The sequence below is a fragment of the Nyctereutes procyonoides genome, unplaced genomic scaffold (assembly GCF_905146905.1).
Source record: "Nyctereutes procyonoides isolate TBG_1078 unplaced genomic scaffold, NYPRO_anot_genome, whole genome shotgun sequence".
In the NCBI taxonomy this organism is placed as follows: Eukaryota; Metazoa; Chordata; class Mammalia; order Carnivora; family Canidae; genus Nyctereutes; species Nyctereutes procyonoides.
Window position 1 is genome coordinate 68,549,343 of NW_026575125.1, and position 19,947 is coordinate 68,569,289.

Below are 19,947 nucleotides of genomic sequence, written 5' to 3' on the forward strand. Positions count from 1 at the left end.
ACCCAGGATCGAGTCCCTCGTCGGGCTCCTGGTGCATGGAGCCTGCTTCTCCCTCTGCCTGTGTCTCTGCCCCTCTCTCTCTCTCTCTCTGTGTGACTATCATAAATAAATTTAAAAAAATTAAATCTTAAGCCAAATTTGTAGGTTTTCAGGATGATTTGAAAATTGTCTAAGTAATTTGGCGGTTACAGGTGACTTGGGACCCTACTTCTCCGCCGTCTTGCCCCCTCCGACCATATTTCTTCCTACACCATAATCCTGACCCCAGTGTTATGAAAATAATCTGGTGCTTTTGATTTCCTGAATGACCTGGGAGGTCAGAAGCAAATGACATTCCACTTATTTAATACATGAATTTGTTTAAAACTTTCTCATAGCTATGTTATTAAATGGATATTTATGATGGTAATCATTGCAGTTTGATGAAGAATTCACAGCTCGACAGGTAGCTCAAGCTGAGCTTCAAAAAAGAGAAGAAAAAATTAAAGAGCTTGAATCAGAAATCCAGCAACTTCGAACCCAGGTAATGATAGAAGATATAGACTTTATGTCATGTAACAGTGAGTTTCCTGGTAGAAAATTGTCTTGTTAGATGGAAGGAAAAATTTCACCAGAAGCAGACTTTTTTGGAGTTTTGCATTTTAGATGAAATAACTCTACAGATTTGATTTTCCAGGATAATAAATAATTTTACTGTTTTTGGATAAAAGTAAGGCATTAGTTACCTAAACTTCCTTGAATATTTTAATATAATATATTACACAAGGACGACTGTTTAGGTAATGAAGGTTTCATGATGATTTGAAAAATTGAATGCATAATTTCAAAACCTAGAAACTTTGTATTTCCAGCTGCATCACCTATGATGGAAAGCACTCATATACTCTCAAGGTCCTAGTTATGGTGTCTAAACTTTACAACCAATGTAGTCCTCTCAATACTTTTTAATTTATTTTTATTTCTTTAAAATACCCTCAGCAGTTTTTATGTTTTAAGTGGTTATTAATAAATGGAAGATTACTATCGTTGGTGAGAAAAAATATCCTTTCTCTATGTATGCATTCCCTTTTTAATTTTTCCTGCACATTGTAACATATAAAGCCCATTAGTGAAAACAATGATTGAGAGAAAAATGGAAGAAAAAAATGTTCATTAAAACACAAAATTAAACCACATAAATTTTGAAGGTCTAATTGGTTTTATTAAATGATTTATGAATTTGCATCATTCTATTTAGTCAGCATTGGGGAACTATACGGAATTGTAAAAAATGAAAGATTTTTATGGAAAGGAGGTGGGCAACAATGTTATTAGGAAAGGAAAGGATTAACTAGCAAAGCTATCATGGTTGCCATCCTGAAGATATCTTCTGCTATAAGGAAGAAAAAAGCCTTATCCATTTGCTCCTCCCACCTGACAGCCATCATCATTTTCTATGCAGTCCTTTCATACATGTACTTATAGCCTCAGGCTAATAATTCCCAAGAGGATATGAAAGTGACTTCTGTATTTTACGGCATTGTGATTTCTTTTTTGAACACTCTGATCTATAGTTTGAGGAAAAAGGAGGTAAAAGAAGCTCTAAAAATGATGAGGAAGAAGTTCTTCTAGGTTGGACCCAAGTTTTTAAAGTTCAGCACATTCAAGCATTAAGTAGGGATGTTTGACCACCGTGTAATATTTCTGAAGCTGGGAACATGTTCACTTCTTAAGCCAATGCTATCTCTTTTTTAATGGATGAGTTCATAAAATGCAAGAAATATAGTAACATCTCATGGGCCTAATTTTCCCCTGAATATAGTTTGAGATATATGTCTCATACTGTCTGTACTTTATTGAGATTATTTAAATATTAGAAATAATGTACAGACTTCACAAAGTATTAGTTGCTTCTAATATGTTTCAGACATGTTCTTAAAGAATAGAAAACCTCAATTTTGTATATAATCAATGTTAAAATTGACGTTCATTATTATCTGTTCACTTATACGATATCCCTAAATTGTCTACAAAGAAACTCTTCATATGTTCTGTTCCAATCATTGCACAAGCCTGAATGTAAAATAATGTACTGACTTGGGAAAAAAAAAAAAAAGTAAAGGATCTTTTCAGACCCTGCCACTTTCCTTCGGGGGAAAAGCAGGAGGTCTTATGGAGTTTACCTTATTTTCCTTTAGGGATGGAGAGAACTTTTGTCGCAGACTTTTTGGCTGCTAAGTTCCCAACTCACCTATCAAGATAGCATTTCTTGGGGATGTTGAAATAATTAGATTATATATTAAGCTATGGTTTGGGGACTCAGTCTAAGTGATCCCTTTGGGGGCCTCTGGTTTTTTCTAACACCTCTTGACATAGTGGATGCTCAGTAGATGTTTATTGATTTTCTAGATTTGTATCTGAAAATGATTTAAAAGGTCACTGATAAAAAAAAGTCATGGATGAACTCAATTATTCAGTGCAGGGCCTTTTCCTACCCTTTCACTTATCTATAATATTTGATAATTTCTTTCATTAAATCTTTCACTTTTTTGGTATCATCTGAGTTCTCTTTTCACATCTCTGAGAACTCAGTTTCTTTTTGTTTTTGCCCCCATCCAAGATTGTGACATTCCTCAATTTCACCCCGGCACAAGGCATTTATATTTAGTGAGCAGTTGCTTATTTATTATTAAATTAACTGATGTGTAAAAATGCAGAGTCACACAGTCCTTTCTAGTGTACCTCAAATTGTGCCAAATACTAAATCATTGATTAGCTATTTTCGATTCTCAATACTCTTTTGTAGCCTAATTTAATTGTTGCATTCTTAATTGTTCATGAAAGGGAAGAGAAGGGCCGATATGATTTGATTTTTAAAGACTGGTGGCATTTATTTGAGATTCTTTATTAAATTTGTGAAGCATGCGTTTAACTTGAGGAAAATCCTCTCTTAAAAGTGAAAACATTTTTATGGCTCCGCAAGTCTCATATCATAGATATGATCCAATAGAGTAAAAAAATAAATTTGATGCTAACAAATATAATTGGATAAAAAATTTAATTTTTACTAAAAAAACTGCATATACATTTTACTTTTCAAAATATTCAACAAATCCATTTATATTTAAAACTTATAGGGTAAATTACTAATTTCTTAAAACTTTTCAGAAAAAAATTTATTTTCTCCATAATTTCTTTGATGTCAATCAAAATTGTAAAAATTTCACTGTTTTCTAAGATTTTGTTGCATTAAAAGTAAAATGAAAATAATTTTACATATTTTAATTCTTACTAATTCATGAGAGGATTACATTACAGGGGAGAATTGTCATTTGTTGAGTGTATTGATAGTTTATTTGCATGTATGTATATACACACATAAACATCATATATATGAATAAAATATTTAGACTGCATATTAAATATTATGAAAACATTTCTATGATTTTATGATTATTAATTATAATATTCTTATAAATAGGGCAGTTTTTTAAATTGATTGTTCTTAAAATATGCTTCAACTTATTTGTTTTGTTAAAGTATTTCAAAGTTTAGTTGGTACAATTAAGTACTCCATCTTGGAAATTCATATTAGCAAAGATAAGACTTTCTTTTGAAATAAAAATAACACGATGCCAAGAATTTTTATTAATTTTAAACTTTTCATTCAATTCATCTAATGTCATATCTTTGTTACAAATACATCTGTTCATTGGTAAGCTTATCTTGGGAATGTTTATAATAACCAACTTTACTTTTATATTCATTTATTTTAGAAGTGAACCATTGCAATCAACAATGGTTTACATAAAGAGGTACAGATTAATTTAAAAAGTAGACAATTTGGAATGAGATACTGTCCTTCATTTGTTATCCATTACCATTAGAGAATGAGGTTGAAGCTACTTTCTGGTGGTAAAAGTAAGTTATACTATCCTCATAATCCAATCTGTGTGAATTAAATCTTTCCATGAGGAGATAGTCTGGTATAGTGGAAAGAGGACTACATTAGGTATAAGAACAACCACATTTAAATCTTAAGAACATTTGAGACTATGACCTTTGATTAATCATTTAACCTTGTTGTAGTTACTATTTTCTCATCTATTAGCAGTGAGATAAAATTGAGATAAAAATACCCTACCTATATTACACGCTTGTAAAGAAAATGAAGAGAAATAATCGATATAAAAACATTGACAAACATATTACCATGAAAACAGATGTTACTTGGTATTAATTATTGATATTCAAAAACTGCTAAGTTGCTGGTACCATGAGATAGACTCTGTGTAACGCTAATTGGCTATAAGGGAATCAGATCTTTGATTGTATTAATTATCGCATATTCAAACCAACTAGTCTAATAGGCTAAAGCCATTTCAGTACTTTGCATATATTTATAATGAAAGGTAACTTTTTCATTATTTTTCAGAAGTGTTTCACAAAATCTTGAGGATGCCAACTTTTATTGTGTGTTAGTAGAAGTAGTCATTATCCAGAGTTTATAATGCTTATCAAAAATCTATGGGACACTGGGTGTTATGCTATATGTGACAAATTGAACTCCAATAAAAAAAATTAAAAAAAATCTATGGGAATCTTTTTCATTTACTTCTAAGCCCTATGATATTACTAAACTAAATAAAGTGTATATAATATTAAACAAACCGCAAATGTTTACTGATGTTTTCTTTGTTATTATATTTTACTGTAAGCATTTAAACCTTGTATTACATTATGTTTCAGGGACATGGATTCTTAGGTTCATCAGGAATTCCAGGCCTTCCTCCACCACCTCCATTGCCAGGTGGTGGGACATCCCCACCCCCACCACCTCCACCAGCACCACCTCTACCTGGCGGACCTCTCCCTCCTCCTCCACCTCCTTTACCTGGAATAATTGGTATACCACCACCACCACCACCACCTTTGTTTGGGGGACCTCCTCCACCACTTCCCCCTGGAGGAGGAATTCCTCCTTTTCCAGGAGAACCACTTGATCTGCCGTATGGGATGAAGCAGAAAAAAATATATAAACCTGAGGTGCCCATGAAGAGAATCAATTGGTTAAAGGTGATTATGACTATGACTAGACTAGATTATTTGACCAGCTATTTTTATGACTAGATTATCTTTGGCTTTGTCCAGCCATAGTTGATAATTAATATATGATTAACTATTGCTGCATATAAGTATTGTATAATGCTTGAGACTGTGACTGCTGATGCTTGCTTTCCTTTGTGAGTTTACAATCTTATGTTTATCTTTTAGTCTAGTACCCTGAGAATTGGAAACTCCACAGATAATTTGAAATTAATGTAGAAGTCAAAAGGAAAGCTGAAGTGAAAATGGTGCTAGAAAATAAGATATAAAATATATTTCACCAAATGAATCATTTTAATTCTGGTACTGCTGTTAAGTACTACAACATTCTTAAATATAATCTTTATTATTATTAAGCCTTTCTCTATTAGTTATTTTTGTTGTTAGGGAATGGTTTTTTTGTTTTTGTTTTTTATTTATCAGAGAGAGATTGAGAGAGCGCACAAGCAGAGGAAGGGGCAGAGCGAGAGGGAGAAGCAGACTCCCACTGAGCATGACCTGAGCGAAAGTCAGATACTTAACCAACTGAGCAACCTAGGTGCCCCTTTTTTGTTTTAGCTTTAATATTTAGATTGTATGGAATAGGTGACAGCATTCAGTAGTGACATAACCTAATTACTTTCTTATGTAATGTATGAAATGTTCTTATTCCTTTTGAATGTTATTTCCTTGTTTTTTTTTTTTTTTTTTTTTTTTTTTGGAGAGGGAGAGAAAGGGTGAGAGAGAGAGTACAAGGTGGGAGAGAGGCAGAGGGAAAAGATGGAAAGAGAGAGAATCTTAATCAGGTTCCATGCCTGAGTCCAACACGGGGCTTGATCTCAAGACCCTGAGATCATAACCTGAGCTGAAAAAAAGAGATAGACACTTTACTGACTGAGCCACACAGGCACCCCTATTTTGCTTTACTTTTATTAGAATATATCTCGTGAAAAGCTTATTAACAAGACTGACACAGCCATTATTAGGAACTAATCTTCTAATGAAAATACAATTACCCAGACCACCATTTGGGGAAATGGCTCATCCGAGAACATACCTGGAGTAAAATATGACAATATCTACATAGTAAATTAGTTTGACCAGAATCATGATTAAACCAGTTTTTACATTGAGAATATAGTTATGCTTTGTTCATAAGAATAAATGAGGTACAAATGTTTTTAAAATGTAGTTATTTTTTATAAGGTATAATTCACCAAACTATAGGATCCATATGTTGTTGGTCTAGTTATCTCTGTGTGGTAAATGTAATGATATGTTCATTTAGCATTTAAGCATATAGTAAAATGGTATTATAACACAAAGCATCATGATGTACTGGAAAATGTACAGTTCTAATCTTAGGTTTCAGTGTAGTGGTTACGAGCACAGTTTTCTAGAGGAACACTGGCTGGGTTTAATTTCTATCTTTGCCATTTACTAGTTTGGACACCCAAAGATGGTTCCTCATTTTAGCATGAAGATAATAATATGTCCTGCTTCAAGGGATTTTTATAAGGATTAGATTAGGTAATATATGCAAATCACTTAAAACGGCACCTGACACATTAGAGGAGGTATGTATGGTTTCAGCTATTATAATTATTTCCTTCACCCTGGTCAGTAAACATGGAGAATTAATTCACTTTTATGAATTTAGTTTCCTAATTTTTAAAAATCTAGGAGCAGAAAAAAAAATGTATGTGAGTTGGGAGATTTATTAAAATATTTTTAAGATCCGTTTCATTAGAGTCATTAGAATATTTAAAATCTAATTTGCTATATGGCTAATTGCTGTTGTGTATCTTTTATATACATTAATAAAATTTCCTGACTTCCTCAATGAATATTTACTTAAAATTATTTTGATATACCCTAAAATTGATTTAGTAGGTAGATAAATAAAGGAACTATCATTCAACCTTGGTAAAACTGAATTCTTTGAAGAACTAAATATGAAATAATAATTTAGAAGCTTGTCTTTGTTATTTTTGTTTCAGATTGAACCCAAAGAATTATCTGAGAACTGTTTCTGGTTAAAAGTTAAGGAGGACAAGTTTGAAAATCCAGATCTCTTTGCAAAATTGGCACTGAATTTTGCTACCCAGAAAAAAGGTACTTTTCATTTTTAAAAATATAACTTTCTTTTTCTGATTTATTGAATTCAGTGCTTCACTAAAAATTTCTATTGTGTACATGTATAATTTTTTCATAGTGGACAGAGTCAAACATAAATAGATTAACTTATTTCTTGAATATTACCCATCAAGTAAAGGAGAATTGCTCATTTTCTTTTTCAAAAAATTTGTATGTATTTAAGAAAGACAGAGAGTGAGAGAGTGCATGAACAAACAAATTGGGGGAGGGGCAGAGGGAGAAGGAAATGGGACAAGCAGACTCCTCGCTGAGAGAGAGCCGGACATGGGGCTTAATCCCAAGACCTCAGATCCTGACCTGAGCTAAAGTCATATACTTAACCAACTGAGCCACCCCAGCACCCTTCTTTTAATCGTATTTTTCATAAATGTTATTAATCATCTGAAAATATTGGATTGTGTTTATTGTTTAATATGTGAGTTATAGCCTTCTACTATAGGTATTTTTACTTAGAAGCAGGGGGAATAAATTTGTTGATTTACTATGTAAGAGAAAAAAATGTAATAGAATAGTAATGGCCCAGAAGTTTTCATGAAATTGGAATAAAATTTGGCTCATAGTGCATAAATAGCCTTTCCTCTTATATTTGTACTACTTATCAATTTATTTTCATAGGAGATTTTACAGCTTTTTCCTATAAGTGAATTTTCTGGAATAATATAAAAGTCTGGTACCTAATAAGTATATTTTACTTATATGATAATAGAATGCGTTATGATTAGATACTTAATCTCTTGTGAATTTCACACATAATTTTGATACTATATAAGTAGGTAACTTCTCAGTCTCTCTTAATCATTGGGGCTTTAAGGTTTTGGCATTTTAACTACTGTTTTACTAATTATTACAAAATTAATAGTTTAGATAAACATAGGATCTTTTAAGTCTGGATAAGTCTTCATAACTAAGAAGTTGATAAATTCCATATGCTCATGCCCTTGGAATTGGCAGCTTTACCATTTATTTGTATGATTTGTCTCAATATGCCATAGAATGTGAGAATCTGAATTTTCCAAGATTGAGAGACAGAGGGAGACCAAGGGAGAGAGAGACGAAAAATACTCCTTTTCAGAACTTCTATCATATCTTGTACATTGGAGGTGCTTTTGCTGTATTTGTTGTTGCTTGTAGATTGAAGTTCACACACATATACACACACAAATCAGAGGTAATTAGAAGAAATTTGAAATTTTAAAAATTCCTGGCATTAGTTCTCTTTTTTTCTTATAAGTAACCTTCACATTTAAAGTTTTTTTCAGTGACTCCAGCAACTACTATTTATTATAAACTCTTTTTTAAATTAAAAAAGATAAAAATGTTTGTATCATGGTATTTATATAGTAAAAAAATGTAAAAAAGGATGCATGATAAGCTTATCCCTTCCATTTCAAATTTACAGCTTCTTCCTCAGAGAAAACCACTGTTAGTAATTTCTCACACAGCCTCCTAGAAATAGTACATGCTTCTAGATGCATATGTGTATTTGTCATTTTTTGCTTTTTACTTCTTGCTGTTTTCACTTATATACTTGGATGTTATTCCATAATAGCTTGTTTTCATCTACTATGTTTCTTGTGCATACTCCATAGAGTTTGATGTTACGGACTTACCCTGATTTATTTAATCGGTCCCCAGTGAGTGGATATTTAATTCCAGTCTTTTTTGATGTTTCAAGCAATGTTGTGATGAATATGTATCTACATATACCTTTGGGCATGTAGGATCTATTAGTAGGGCAAATTCTAGAAATGCAATTCCTGGATAAAATGCTGGGTACATTAATAATTTTGATATAGATTACCAAACTGCCTTCCAAATGTTTCTGTCTATAGTGGCACCTAAAATATATATGATATCTGTTTCCCTGAAACCTTTGTCCATCTCAGAGGTAAAAATGGTAAAGAAACCATTTGTGTTATAATTTTGACTCTTTAAATTCAGAGTGAAGTTGAACAGCTTTTCTTACATTCAGAGGCAATTTTTATTTACTTTTCTATAAATGTTTCCCTCCAATTCTTTACACATTTAATATTGAGCAGTTGCTCTTTTACTTATCCATGTATTTGTATTGAGTCCTGGAAGAATCCGAGATTTCATGAAATTTTAGATTTAGTCTGGACCTTAAAAGTGATTCAGTCCAGACTATGTTTTACAAATGAAGAAAATGATGTTTGAGACATAGAGGTAAATATAAAATCCATTAGAGAGTTTCTAAAGGTAGTGTGATATACTAGAAAGAGCCAGAGGAAATGGAGTCACACTTATTTCATTCCAGCTGTAATATTTGTAACCTTTGAGACTGAATTTTCTCATCTATAAAATGAGTAGACTAATGTTTATCTAGTAGTGTTGTGAGAATTAAATAAGGTTATATATTTAAAGCACCGAGCCCAGTGTTTAGTATAGTAGGCACTTAACAAGTATTAATTCCCTTTTCCCTTTCACTTAACATGATATTGTGTGTGTGGTGTTTTTCTTTAGTTGTTTACACTTAATACAGCTATTAATTCAGCAAGAGAATTCCCTGCTCTTCTGAGCAGCACTTGGTAGAGCCAATCAGTTACCAGTCAAGGTAGCCAATCAAGGTAGAAGCACTATTATTGCAGCTGCTAAAACCTAATGAAAATTATATAAAGGCTCTCATCTAATCACTGCTAAAAACACTGCATTCCAGTTCTTAGCTCTGATTCTCTGAATTTTATGTGTGATACTATTACTACTTCTACTGTCCTAATTTTGAATATTTGAATACAGATCAGGTCAGGAGCACCTTTCAGTAATATTACTTTTACTAAGATATATTTTTCAAAGGGACATTTAAAGGAACAATTAAACATCATAGCATATTCCCGACATAAATAACATAGCCAAAACAAATTTTAATGATACAAAACTCCCATTTATTTTAATGACACTTAGTAACTATTGATTGATCTTACTATAACAGCTTTAAGTTCCTTGTCACTTACAGTGTCTTAATTCATAATTTGGCCAATAGGTGACAGGATCAGTAAGAAATCAGGAGGCTCTGGTTCCAGTGAACTCTAAACACACTTCCCTGCCATCCCTCGCTCCAGAAACCACTTTCTTTCACATTTTGCTTTTTTTTTAAAAAAAAGATTTTATTTACTCAGGTGAGACAGAGAAAGACAGCAGGAGCAAGTACAGAGGGAGAGGGAGAAGCAGACTCCCTGCTGAGCATAGAGCCTGATGCAGAACTTGATCCCTGGACCCTGAGATCATGCTGAAGACAGATGCCTGACTCAGCCACCCAGGGGCCCCTCTCATTTTGCTTTTGTTTGCCATTCACTCAGTTGCATTCTGGAAGGAGGAACACACTTATTGTTTCTAAGATGTATTTCCAAAACTCTTAGGTCCAGCATTCCAAAATATCTGAGAATTTTCTTCTATTGCAAAGGGTTTGGATAACTCAGGTCCTGTTCTCCCTAAATGCTCTGAAAGCATTACTAGTCTATGTTAAGACAATGTTTAACTTAGGAGTTAAAAGTGCTTCAGATTGAGGAATAGAAAGTGCTTCAGATTGATGAATAGAAATGTTTTAAGATTTTATTTTTTCATTTGAGATAGATCACATGAGCAGGGAGCAGAAGGAGAGGGAGAAGCAGGCTCCTTACTTAGCAGGGAGCCCAAGGAGGAGCTCCATCCCAGGACCCCAGGATCATTACTCAGGCCAAAAGCAGATATTCAATAGACTGAGCCACCCAGGCAGTCCAAGAAGTTTTTTGTTGTTTTTCTTTAAGATTCATTTATTTGAAAGAGAGAGAGAGAGAGAGACAGAGAGCACTCAAGTGGGAAGGAGAGAGAGAGAAAGAGAAAGAGAATCTGCAAGCAGATTCCCTACTGAGCTGGAGCCCCACATGGGGTTCAATCTCAGGACCCTAAGATGATGACCTGAGCTGAAATCAAGCTACTGAGATAGCTAGGCACCGTGAAAAAAGTTTTAAAATCCCTCCAATTCCTATAATATTTAAGTGTTTAAATATTTAACATGTGAAATTACTATCAAATTCTACTTTCGATTTGAGTTACTTACAGATAGAGAAAGCGATTTTAACTTTTCTATTAATAAACCAAATTATTTCTAATTTAGGAGAGAATGGAGCTCTCATTTAATTTAATTTATATTTGTAAAGTACTGAGTATATGTAAGGTAATATACTCGGTGGGAGAGAGAGGATTGAATAAGATCTTGTTCTTCCTACACCAGGGAACTTACCATCTAGAGAGGGAGAGAGGAAGATGTACACTACATTTAGTCAAGTTGTATTAAATGTTAGTATAGATATATTTTTTTAATGATTTTTAAAAAGATTTTATTTATTTATTCATGATAGACATAGAGAGAGAGAGCCAGAGACACAGGCAGAGGGAGAAGCAGGCTCCATGCCGGGAGCCCGACACGGGACTCGATCCCGGGACTCCAGGATCATGCCCTAGTCCACAGGTGCTAGACCGCTGAGCCATCCAGGGATCCCCTAGCAAAGATATTTTTTTTAAGTTTTTTTTTTTTTTTTTTTAATGATAGTCACAGAGAGAGAGAGAAAGAGAGAGAGAGAAAGAGGCAGAAACACAGGCAGAGGGAGAAGCAGGCTCCGTGCACCAGGAGCCTGACGTGGGACTCGATCCCAGGTCTCCAGGATTGCACCCTGGGCCAAAGGCAGGCACCAAACCGCTGCGCCACTCAGGGATCCCTTTTTAAAGATATTACTTATTTATTCATGAGAGACACAGAGAGAGAGAGGCAGAAACATAGGCAGAGGGAGAAGCAGTTTCCATGCAGGGGAACCTGATGTGGGACTCAATCCTGGGACCCTGGGATCATGCCCTGATCCAAAGGCAGACACTCAACCACTGAGCCACCCAGGCGTCCCTAGCATAGATAATTTTTAAATAGGAATGCAGAATGGAAATACAGTTAATTTTGAGGAGGAGGGCAAATGTTGATCCCAGATGTGGTATAATTTGAGCTGGACCTTGAAATTTAAGTAGGATTTTAATAGGGAAAAAAGGAAAGAAGACATTCTAGGCAGAGAAAAGTATGGAGGTGACATGAGGTACATACTGGGTGAGGTGCAGCTGTTAAAACCATAGCCTATTGAGGTGGTACTTGCAGTTGAAACTGGTAAGGTGAACTTCATACTGAGGTATTGGGTTTAAGCATTAGGGGCACAGTAATTTGATTATAATCTATTGAGGGCCTTGGCAGACAGATAAGTGATGGGAATTCAGAGATATGTGATAGAAGTTTGGTTGTGAATAAACTACATGTAGTTTAGACAAGGTATGATGATATCCTGATTAGTAGGAATTTTTAATCTCTAAGGTCTTATAGTTCCCAAAACCTGTGTTCCCAGGTTGTTTTTTAAAAGATTTTATTTGTTCGTGAAAGACACAGAGGGAGAGAGAGAGAGAGACATAGACAGAGGGAGAAGCAGGCTCCGTGCAGGGGGCCCAACGTGGGACTCAATGCTGGGACTCCAGGATAAGACCCTAGTCGGAAGGCAGGCGCCAAACTGCTGAGCCACCCAAGGATCCCTTAATACGTAGGTTCTTACAGACTCTAATGTTGCTGTGAAACAAAATATATCTCACAATGTTCTGGATTAATGAATGAATATATGTATATTAGATGCAGATTCAAAAGACCCCATTAGTACTTTTGAATATATACTAATATATGTAACTGTTAGAATTTGGATATGTGTTCTAGTTTAGTATTCAATTTGATGATATTTGGGGCCATATAAACATCAAGGCTAGGGGAACAAGATGGAGGGAGAGTAGGGTCCTCCAGTCACCTGTCCCCACCAAATTACCTAGATAACTTTCAAATCATCCTGAAAACCTATGAATTCGGTCTGAGATTTAAAGAGTGAACAGCTGGAATGCTACAGTGAGAAGAGTTTGCGGTTCTATCAAGGTAGGAAGACGGGGAAAAAGAAATAAAGAAACAAAAGGCCTCCAAGGGGGAGGGGCCCCGCGAGGAGCCGGGCTGAGGCCGGGGCGAGTGTCCCCAGGACAGGAGAGCCCCGTCCCGGAGAAGCAGGAGCTTCACCAATCTTCCCAGAGGGAAAGGAGAGAAAGGCCCTCGCAGGGAGTTGGAGCAGGATCCCAGGAGGGGCGGGGAAGCCCTCAGGCTCCCAGGGGCACTAACAGAGCACCTACGCCCCTGGGGAGAGCTCCCTGAAGGGCTGCAGTACACGCCGGGCAGGCCAGGAGCACCTCCCACGGATGCTCAGGCACCGGCTCTGTGCGGAGGGGATTGCACGGCCTGGGAGCTCGATTCCAGTAGTGCATGCCCTGGAGCCCAGGGCGCTGGGGGACACAGCCCAAGATCCGGCGCTTCCCCAGGGACAGGCAGAGGCCAGGAGGGCACAGGACAGCAAGCACGCTCCTGCCCCTGGGGGCGGCGGGGGGGTGGGTGCTGAGCTGTGCAGATTGGCGGCCCAGCCCCTGGAGCATCCAGGCCCCTGCAGACTGGGAACTTTGATAGTTACTACAGGAGCTAACTCTAGGGCTGGAGAGGTGGCCGCAGCCACTGTTGTTGTTTCTCCTGGGGCCTCACAGGATAAACAACTCCCACTAAGCCTCACAGCGACCTCACAGTATATATAGAATAAACAACTCCCACTGAGCCGTGCACCAGGCAGGGGGCTGAGCAGCTCCCTCAAGTGCTCACACCTGAGAATCAGCACAGCAGGCCCGACCCCAGAAGACCAGCTAGAAGAACAGGGGAAAAGCAAGTTATTGACCAAGCAGCATTGAAAAGTTCCAGAGGAAGTCGAGGGATTTACACTTTATAGAATCAGAGGATACTCCACCTTGTTTTCTGTTTGCTTCCCCCCCAGTTTTGTATCTATTTTTCTTCTTTTTTTTCTTCTTTTTTCTCTTTTGTCTTTTTCTCCTTTTTCCGTACAACTTGTTTTTGGCAACTCTGCACTGAGCAAAATGACTAGAAAGAAAAACTCACCACAAAAGAAAGAAACAGTCCTCTCTCCCACAGAGTTAAAAAATTTGGATTACAACTCAATGTCAGAAAGCCAGTTAAGAAGCACAATTATAAAGCTACTGGTGGCTCTAGAAAAAAGCATAAAGGATTCAACAGACTTCATGACTACAGAATTTAGATCTAATCAGGCAGAAATTAAAAATCAATTGAATTACATGCAATCCAAACTAGAGGTCCTAATGCCGAGGGATAATGAGGTAGAAAAATGAGTGAGTGATATAGAAGATGACTTGATGGCAAGGAGAGAACTGAGGAAAAAAGAGACAATCAATGAAAAGATCATGAGGATAGGTTAAAGGAAATAAATTACAGCCTCAGAAAGAAAAATCTACATTTAATTGGGGTTCCCAAGGGCGCAGAAAGGGACAGTGGACCAGAATATGTATTTGAACAAATCATAGCTGAGATCTTTCCTAAGTTGGGAAGGGAAACACGTATTCAGATCCAGGAAATAGATCCTCCTCCCCTAAAATAAAAAAAAAAAAAACACTCAACACCTCGACATTTAATAGTGAAGCTTGCAAATTCCAAACATAAAAAGAAGATCCTTAAAGCAGCAAGAGACAAGAAATCTCTAACTTTTATGGGGAGAACTATTAGGTTAACCGCAGACCTCTCCACAGAAACCTGGCAGGCAAGAAAGATGTGGCAGGATATATTCAGTGTCCTAAATGAGAAGAACCTGCACCCAAGAACACTTTATCCAGCAAGACTCTCATTCAGAATAGAAGGAGAGATAAAGAGCTTACAAGATAGGCAGAAACTGAAAGACTATGTGACCACCAAGCTGGATCTGCAAGGAATACTAAGGGGGACTCTGTAATAGAAAGACAAAGTCAAAGAGAACAATCCACAAAAATAGGGACTGAATAGGTATTATGATGACACTAAATTCATACCTCTCAATAGTAACTCTGAACGTGAATGGGCTTAATGACCCCATCAAAAGGCCCAGGGTTTCAGACTGGATAAAAATGCAAGACCCATTATTTACGGTATATAATAGACTCATTATAGACATAAGGACACCTATAGCCTGAAAATAAAAGGTTGGAGAACCATTTACTATTCAGATGGTCCCAAAAGAAAGCAGGGGTAGCCATCCTTATATCAGTTTATCCCAAAGACTGTAGTAAGGGATGAAGAGGGACACTATATCATACTTAAATAATCTATCCAACAAGAGGACCTAACAATCATCAATATTTATACCCTAAATGAGGGACTGCCAACTATATCAATCAATTAATAACCAAAGTGAAGACATACTTAGATAATAATACACTTTTACTTGGTGACTTGAATACAGTGCTTTCTAAAATCGACAGGTTTTATAAGCACATCTCCAAAGAAACAAGACCTTTAAACGATACACTGGACCATATATATTTCACAGATATTTACAGAACTTTACATCCAAACACAACTGAATACACATTCTTCTCAAGTGCACATGGAACTTTCTCCAGAATAGACCACATACTGGGTCACAAATCGGGTCTGAACCGATACCAAAAGATTGGGATCATCCCCTGCATATTTTCAGACCATAATGCTTTGAAACTAGAACTAAATCACAAGAAGAAGTTTGGAAGGATTTCAAACACGTGGAGGTTAAGGACCATCCTGCTAAAAGATAAAAGGATCAACCAGGAAATTAGAGAAGAATTAAAAAGATTCATGGAAACTAATGAGAATGAAGATACAACCATTCAAAACCTTTGGGATATAGCAAAAGCAGTCCTGAGGGGGTTATACATCACAATATAATCATCCATCCAAAAACTGGAAAGAACTCAAATACAAAAGCTAATGTTGCACCTTAAGGAGCTGGAGAAAAAACACCAAATAGATACTGCACCCAGCAGGAGAAGAGAGTTAATAAAGATTCAAGCAGAACTCAATGAAATAGAGACCAGAAGCACTGTGGAACAGATCAACAAAACCAGGAGTTGGTTCTTTGAAAGAATTAATAAGATAGATAAACCATTAGCCAGCCTTAATCAAATGAAGAGAGAGAAGACTCAAATTAATAAAATCATGAATGAGAAAGGAGAGATCACTACCAACAAGGAAATACAAACGATTTTAAAAACCGTTGGAAAACCACAAACTCCCAAAACTGGAACAGGAAGAAATAGAAAACCTGAACAGGTCAATAACCAGGGAGGAAATTGAAGCAGTCATCAAAAACCTCCCAAGACACAAAAGTCCAGGGCCAGATGGCTTCCCAGGGGAATTCTATCAAACGTTTAAAGAAGAAACTATACATATTCTACTAAAGCTGTTCAGAAAGACAGACAGAGATGGAATACTTCCAGACTCGTTCTACGAGGCCAGGATCACCTTAATTCCAAAACCAGACAAAGCCCCCACCAAAAAGGAGAATTATAGACCAATATCCCTGATGAACACCGATGCAAAAATTCTCAACATCATAGTAGCCAATACAATCTAACAATATTTTAAGAGATTATTCACCATGATCAACTGGGATTTATCCCCGCGATTTAAGGCTGGCTCAAGACTCATAAAGCAATCAATGTGATTGATCATATCAGCAAGGGAAAAAACAAGAACCATATAATCATCTGAATAGATGCAGAGAAAGCATTTGTCAAAGCACAGCATCCATTCCTGATCAAAACTCTTCAGAGTTTAGGGATAGAGGGAACATTCCTCAGCATCTTCAAAGCCATCTATGGAAAGCCCACAGCAAATATCATTCTTAATGGGGAAACACTGGGAGCCTTTCCCCTAAGATCAGGAGCAAGACAGGGATGTCCAGTCTCACCAATGCTATTCAACATAGTACTAGATGTCCTAGCCTCAGCAATCAGACAAAAATAGAAATAAAAGGTATTCAAATGGGCAAAGAAGAACTCCAACTCTCCCTCTTCATAAATGGCATGATACTGTCCATAGAAAACCCAAAGGACTCCACCCCAAGATTCCTATACACTGACAATGAGACTCAAGAAAGAGAAATTAAGGAATCTATCCCATTTACCATTCCACCCAAAAGCATAAGATACCTAGGAATAAACCTAACCAAAGAGTTAAAGGATCTATACCCTAAAAACTACAGAACACTTCTGAAAGAAATTGAGGAAGACACAAAGAGATGGAAAAATATTCCATGCTCATGAATTGGAAGAATTAATATTGTGAAAATATGTATGGTACCCAGGGCAATATACACATTTAATGCAATCCCTATCAAAATACCACGGACTTTCTTCAGAGCGTTGGAAGAAATCATCTTGAGATTTGTGTGGAATCAGAAAAGACCTCGAATAGTCCGGAGAATATTAAAAAGGAAAAACAAAGCTGGGGGCATCAGAATGCGAGATTTCAGGTTAAGCTACAAAGCTGTGGTCATCAAGACAGTGTGGTACTGGCACAAAAACAGACACATAGATCAATGGAACAGAATAGAGAATCGTTAAAGGATCCTCAACTTTATGGTCAACTAATATTTGACAAAGCAGGAAAGACTATCCACTGGAAAAAAGACAGTCTCTTCAATAAATATTGCTGGGGAGAGGGGCAAGATGGCGGAAGAGTAGGGTCCCCAAATCACCTGTCCCCACCAAATTATCTAGATAACCTTCAAATCATCCTGAAAATCTACGAATTCTGCCTGAGATTTAAAGAGAGACCAGCTGGAAGGCTACAGTGAGAAGAGTCCGCGCTTCTATCAAGGTAGGAAGACGGGGAAAAAGAAATAAAGAAACAAAAGGCCTCCGAGGGGGAGGGGCCCCGCGAGGAGCCGGGCTGAGGCCGGGGCGAGTGTCCCCAGGACAGGAGAGCCCCGTCCCGGAGAAGCAGGAGCTGCACCAACCTTCCCGGGTGGGCGGCAAGGGGCCCGCAGGGAGTTGGAGCAGGACCCAGGAGGGCGGGGATACCCTCGGGCTCCCTGGGACACTAACAGACACCTGCGCCCCGGGAGAGTGCGCCGAGCTCCCTAAGGGCTGCAGCGCACAGGGCGGACCCCGGAGCAGCTCGGACGGGCTCGGGAGCGGCTTCAGGGAGGGAGCTGTGGGGCGGGAGCGCGAATCCAACAGCGCAGGCTCCGGAGCACAGGGCGCCGGGACACAGCCCAGGATCCGGCCTCCCCCGGGACAGGAAGAGGCCGGGAGGGCCCAGGACAGCAAGGACGCTCCTGCCCCGAGCTGAGCAGATCAGCGGCCCCGCCCCGGAGCCTCCAGGCCCTGCAGACGGAGAACCGAGAGCCCCGAGCCCGTAGTTCCTCCGGAGGCTGAATCCAGGCTTCCAGAGCTGCCATAGCAACTGCTGCTGTTCCTCCTGGGGCCCCACGGGGTAAACAACCCCCGCTGAGCCCGGCAGCAGGCAGGGGCAGAGCAGCTCCCCCAAGTGCTAACACCGGAAAATCAGCACAGCAGGCCCCTCCCCCAGAAGACCAGCTAGACGGACCAGTGATACTCCCCCGTGTTCCAATACAACTTGTTTTTGGACCACTCTGCACTGAGCAAAATGACTAGAAGGAAAACCTCACCTCAAAAGAAAGAATCAGAAACAGCCTTCGCTCCCACAGAGTTACAAAATCTGGATTACACTTCAATGTCAGAAAGCCAATTCAGAAGCACTATTCTACAGCTCCTGGTGGCTCTAGAAAAAAGCATTAAGGACTCACGAGACTTCATGACTGCAGAATTTAGATCCAATCAGGCAGAAATTAAAAATCAATTGAATGAGATGTAATCCAAACTAGAAGTCCTAACGACGAGGGTTAACGAGGTGGAAGAACGAGTGAGTGACATAGAAGACAAGTTAATGGCAAAGAGGGAAACTGAGGAAAAAAGAGACAATCAATTAAGGGACCATGAAGACAGATTAAGGCAAATAAATGACAGTCTGAGGAAGAAAAACCTACGTTTAATTGGGGTTCCCGAGGGCGCCGAAAGGGACAGAGGGCCAGAATATGTATTTGAACAAATCCTAGCTGAAAACTTTCCCAATCTGGGAATGGAAACAGGCATTCAGATCCAGGAAATAGAGAGATCCCCCCCTAAAATCAATAAAAACCGTTCAACACCTCGACATCTAATAGTGAAGCTTGCAAATTCCAAAGATAAAGAGAAGATCCTTAAAGCAACAAGAGACAAGAAGTCCCTGACTTTCATGGGGAGGAATATTAGGGTAACAGCAGACCTCTCCACAGAGACCTGGCAGGCCAGAAAGGACTGGCAGGATATATTCAGGGTCCTAAATGAGAAGAACATGCAACCAAGAATACTTTATCCAGCAAGGCTCTCATTCAAAATGGAAGGAGAGATAAAGAGCTTCCAAGACAGGCAGGAACTGAAAGAATATGTGACCTCCAAACCAGCTCTGCAAGAAATTTTAAGGGGGACTCTTAAAACTCCCCTTTAAGAAGAAGTTCAAGTAACTCTGAACGTGAATGGGCTTAATGACCCCATCAAAAGGCGCAGAGTTTCAGACTGGATAAAAAAACAGGACACATCTATTTGCTGTCTACAAGAGACTCATTTTAGACAGAAGGACACCTACAACCTGAAAATAAAAGGTTGGAGAACCATTTACCATTCAAATGGTTCTCAAAATATACCCTAAAAACTACAGAACACTTCTGAAAGAAATTGAGGAAGACACAGAGAGATGGAAAAATATTCCATGCTCATGGATTGGCAGAATTAATATTGTGAAAATGT

General features: G+C 37.8%; 1 protein-coding gene across 3 annotated transcripts in view; it reads left to right on the plus strand.

Moving 5' to 3' along the window:
• DIAPH2 (diaphanous related formin 2) overlaps window positions 1-19,947 on the plus strand; it is a 1,101,152-nt gene that overhangs the window by 333,829 nt on the left and 747,376 nt on the right. For all 3 annotated transcript variants that reach the window (XM_055337637.1, XM_055337638.1, XM_055337639.1), the window contains 3 exons: window positions 419-523; window positions 4,729-5,055; window positions 7,065-7,179. In XM_055337637.1, the coding sequence (XP_055193612.1) occupies window positions 419-523; window positions 4,729-5,055; window positions 7,065-7,179 (547 nt within the window). The remainder of the gene's footprint in view (window positions 1-418; window positions 524-4,728; window positions 5,056-7,064; window positions 7,180-19,947) is intronic.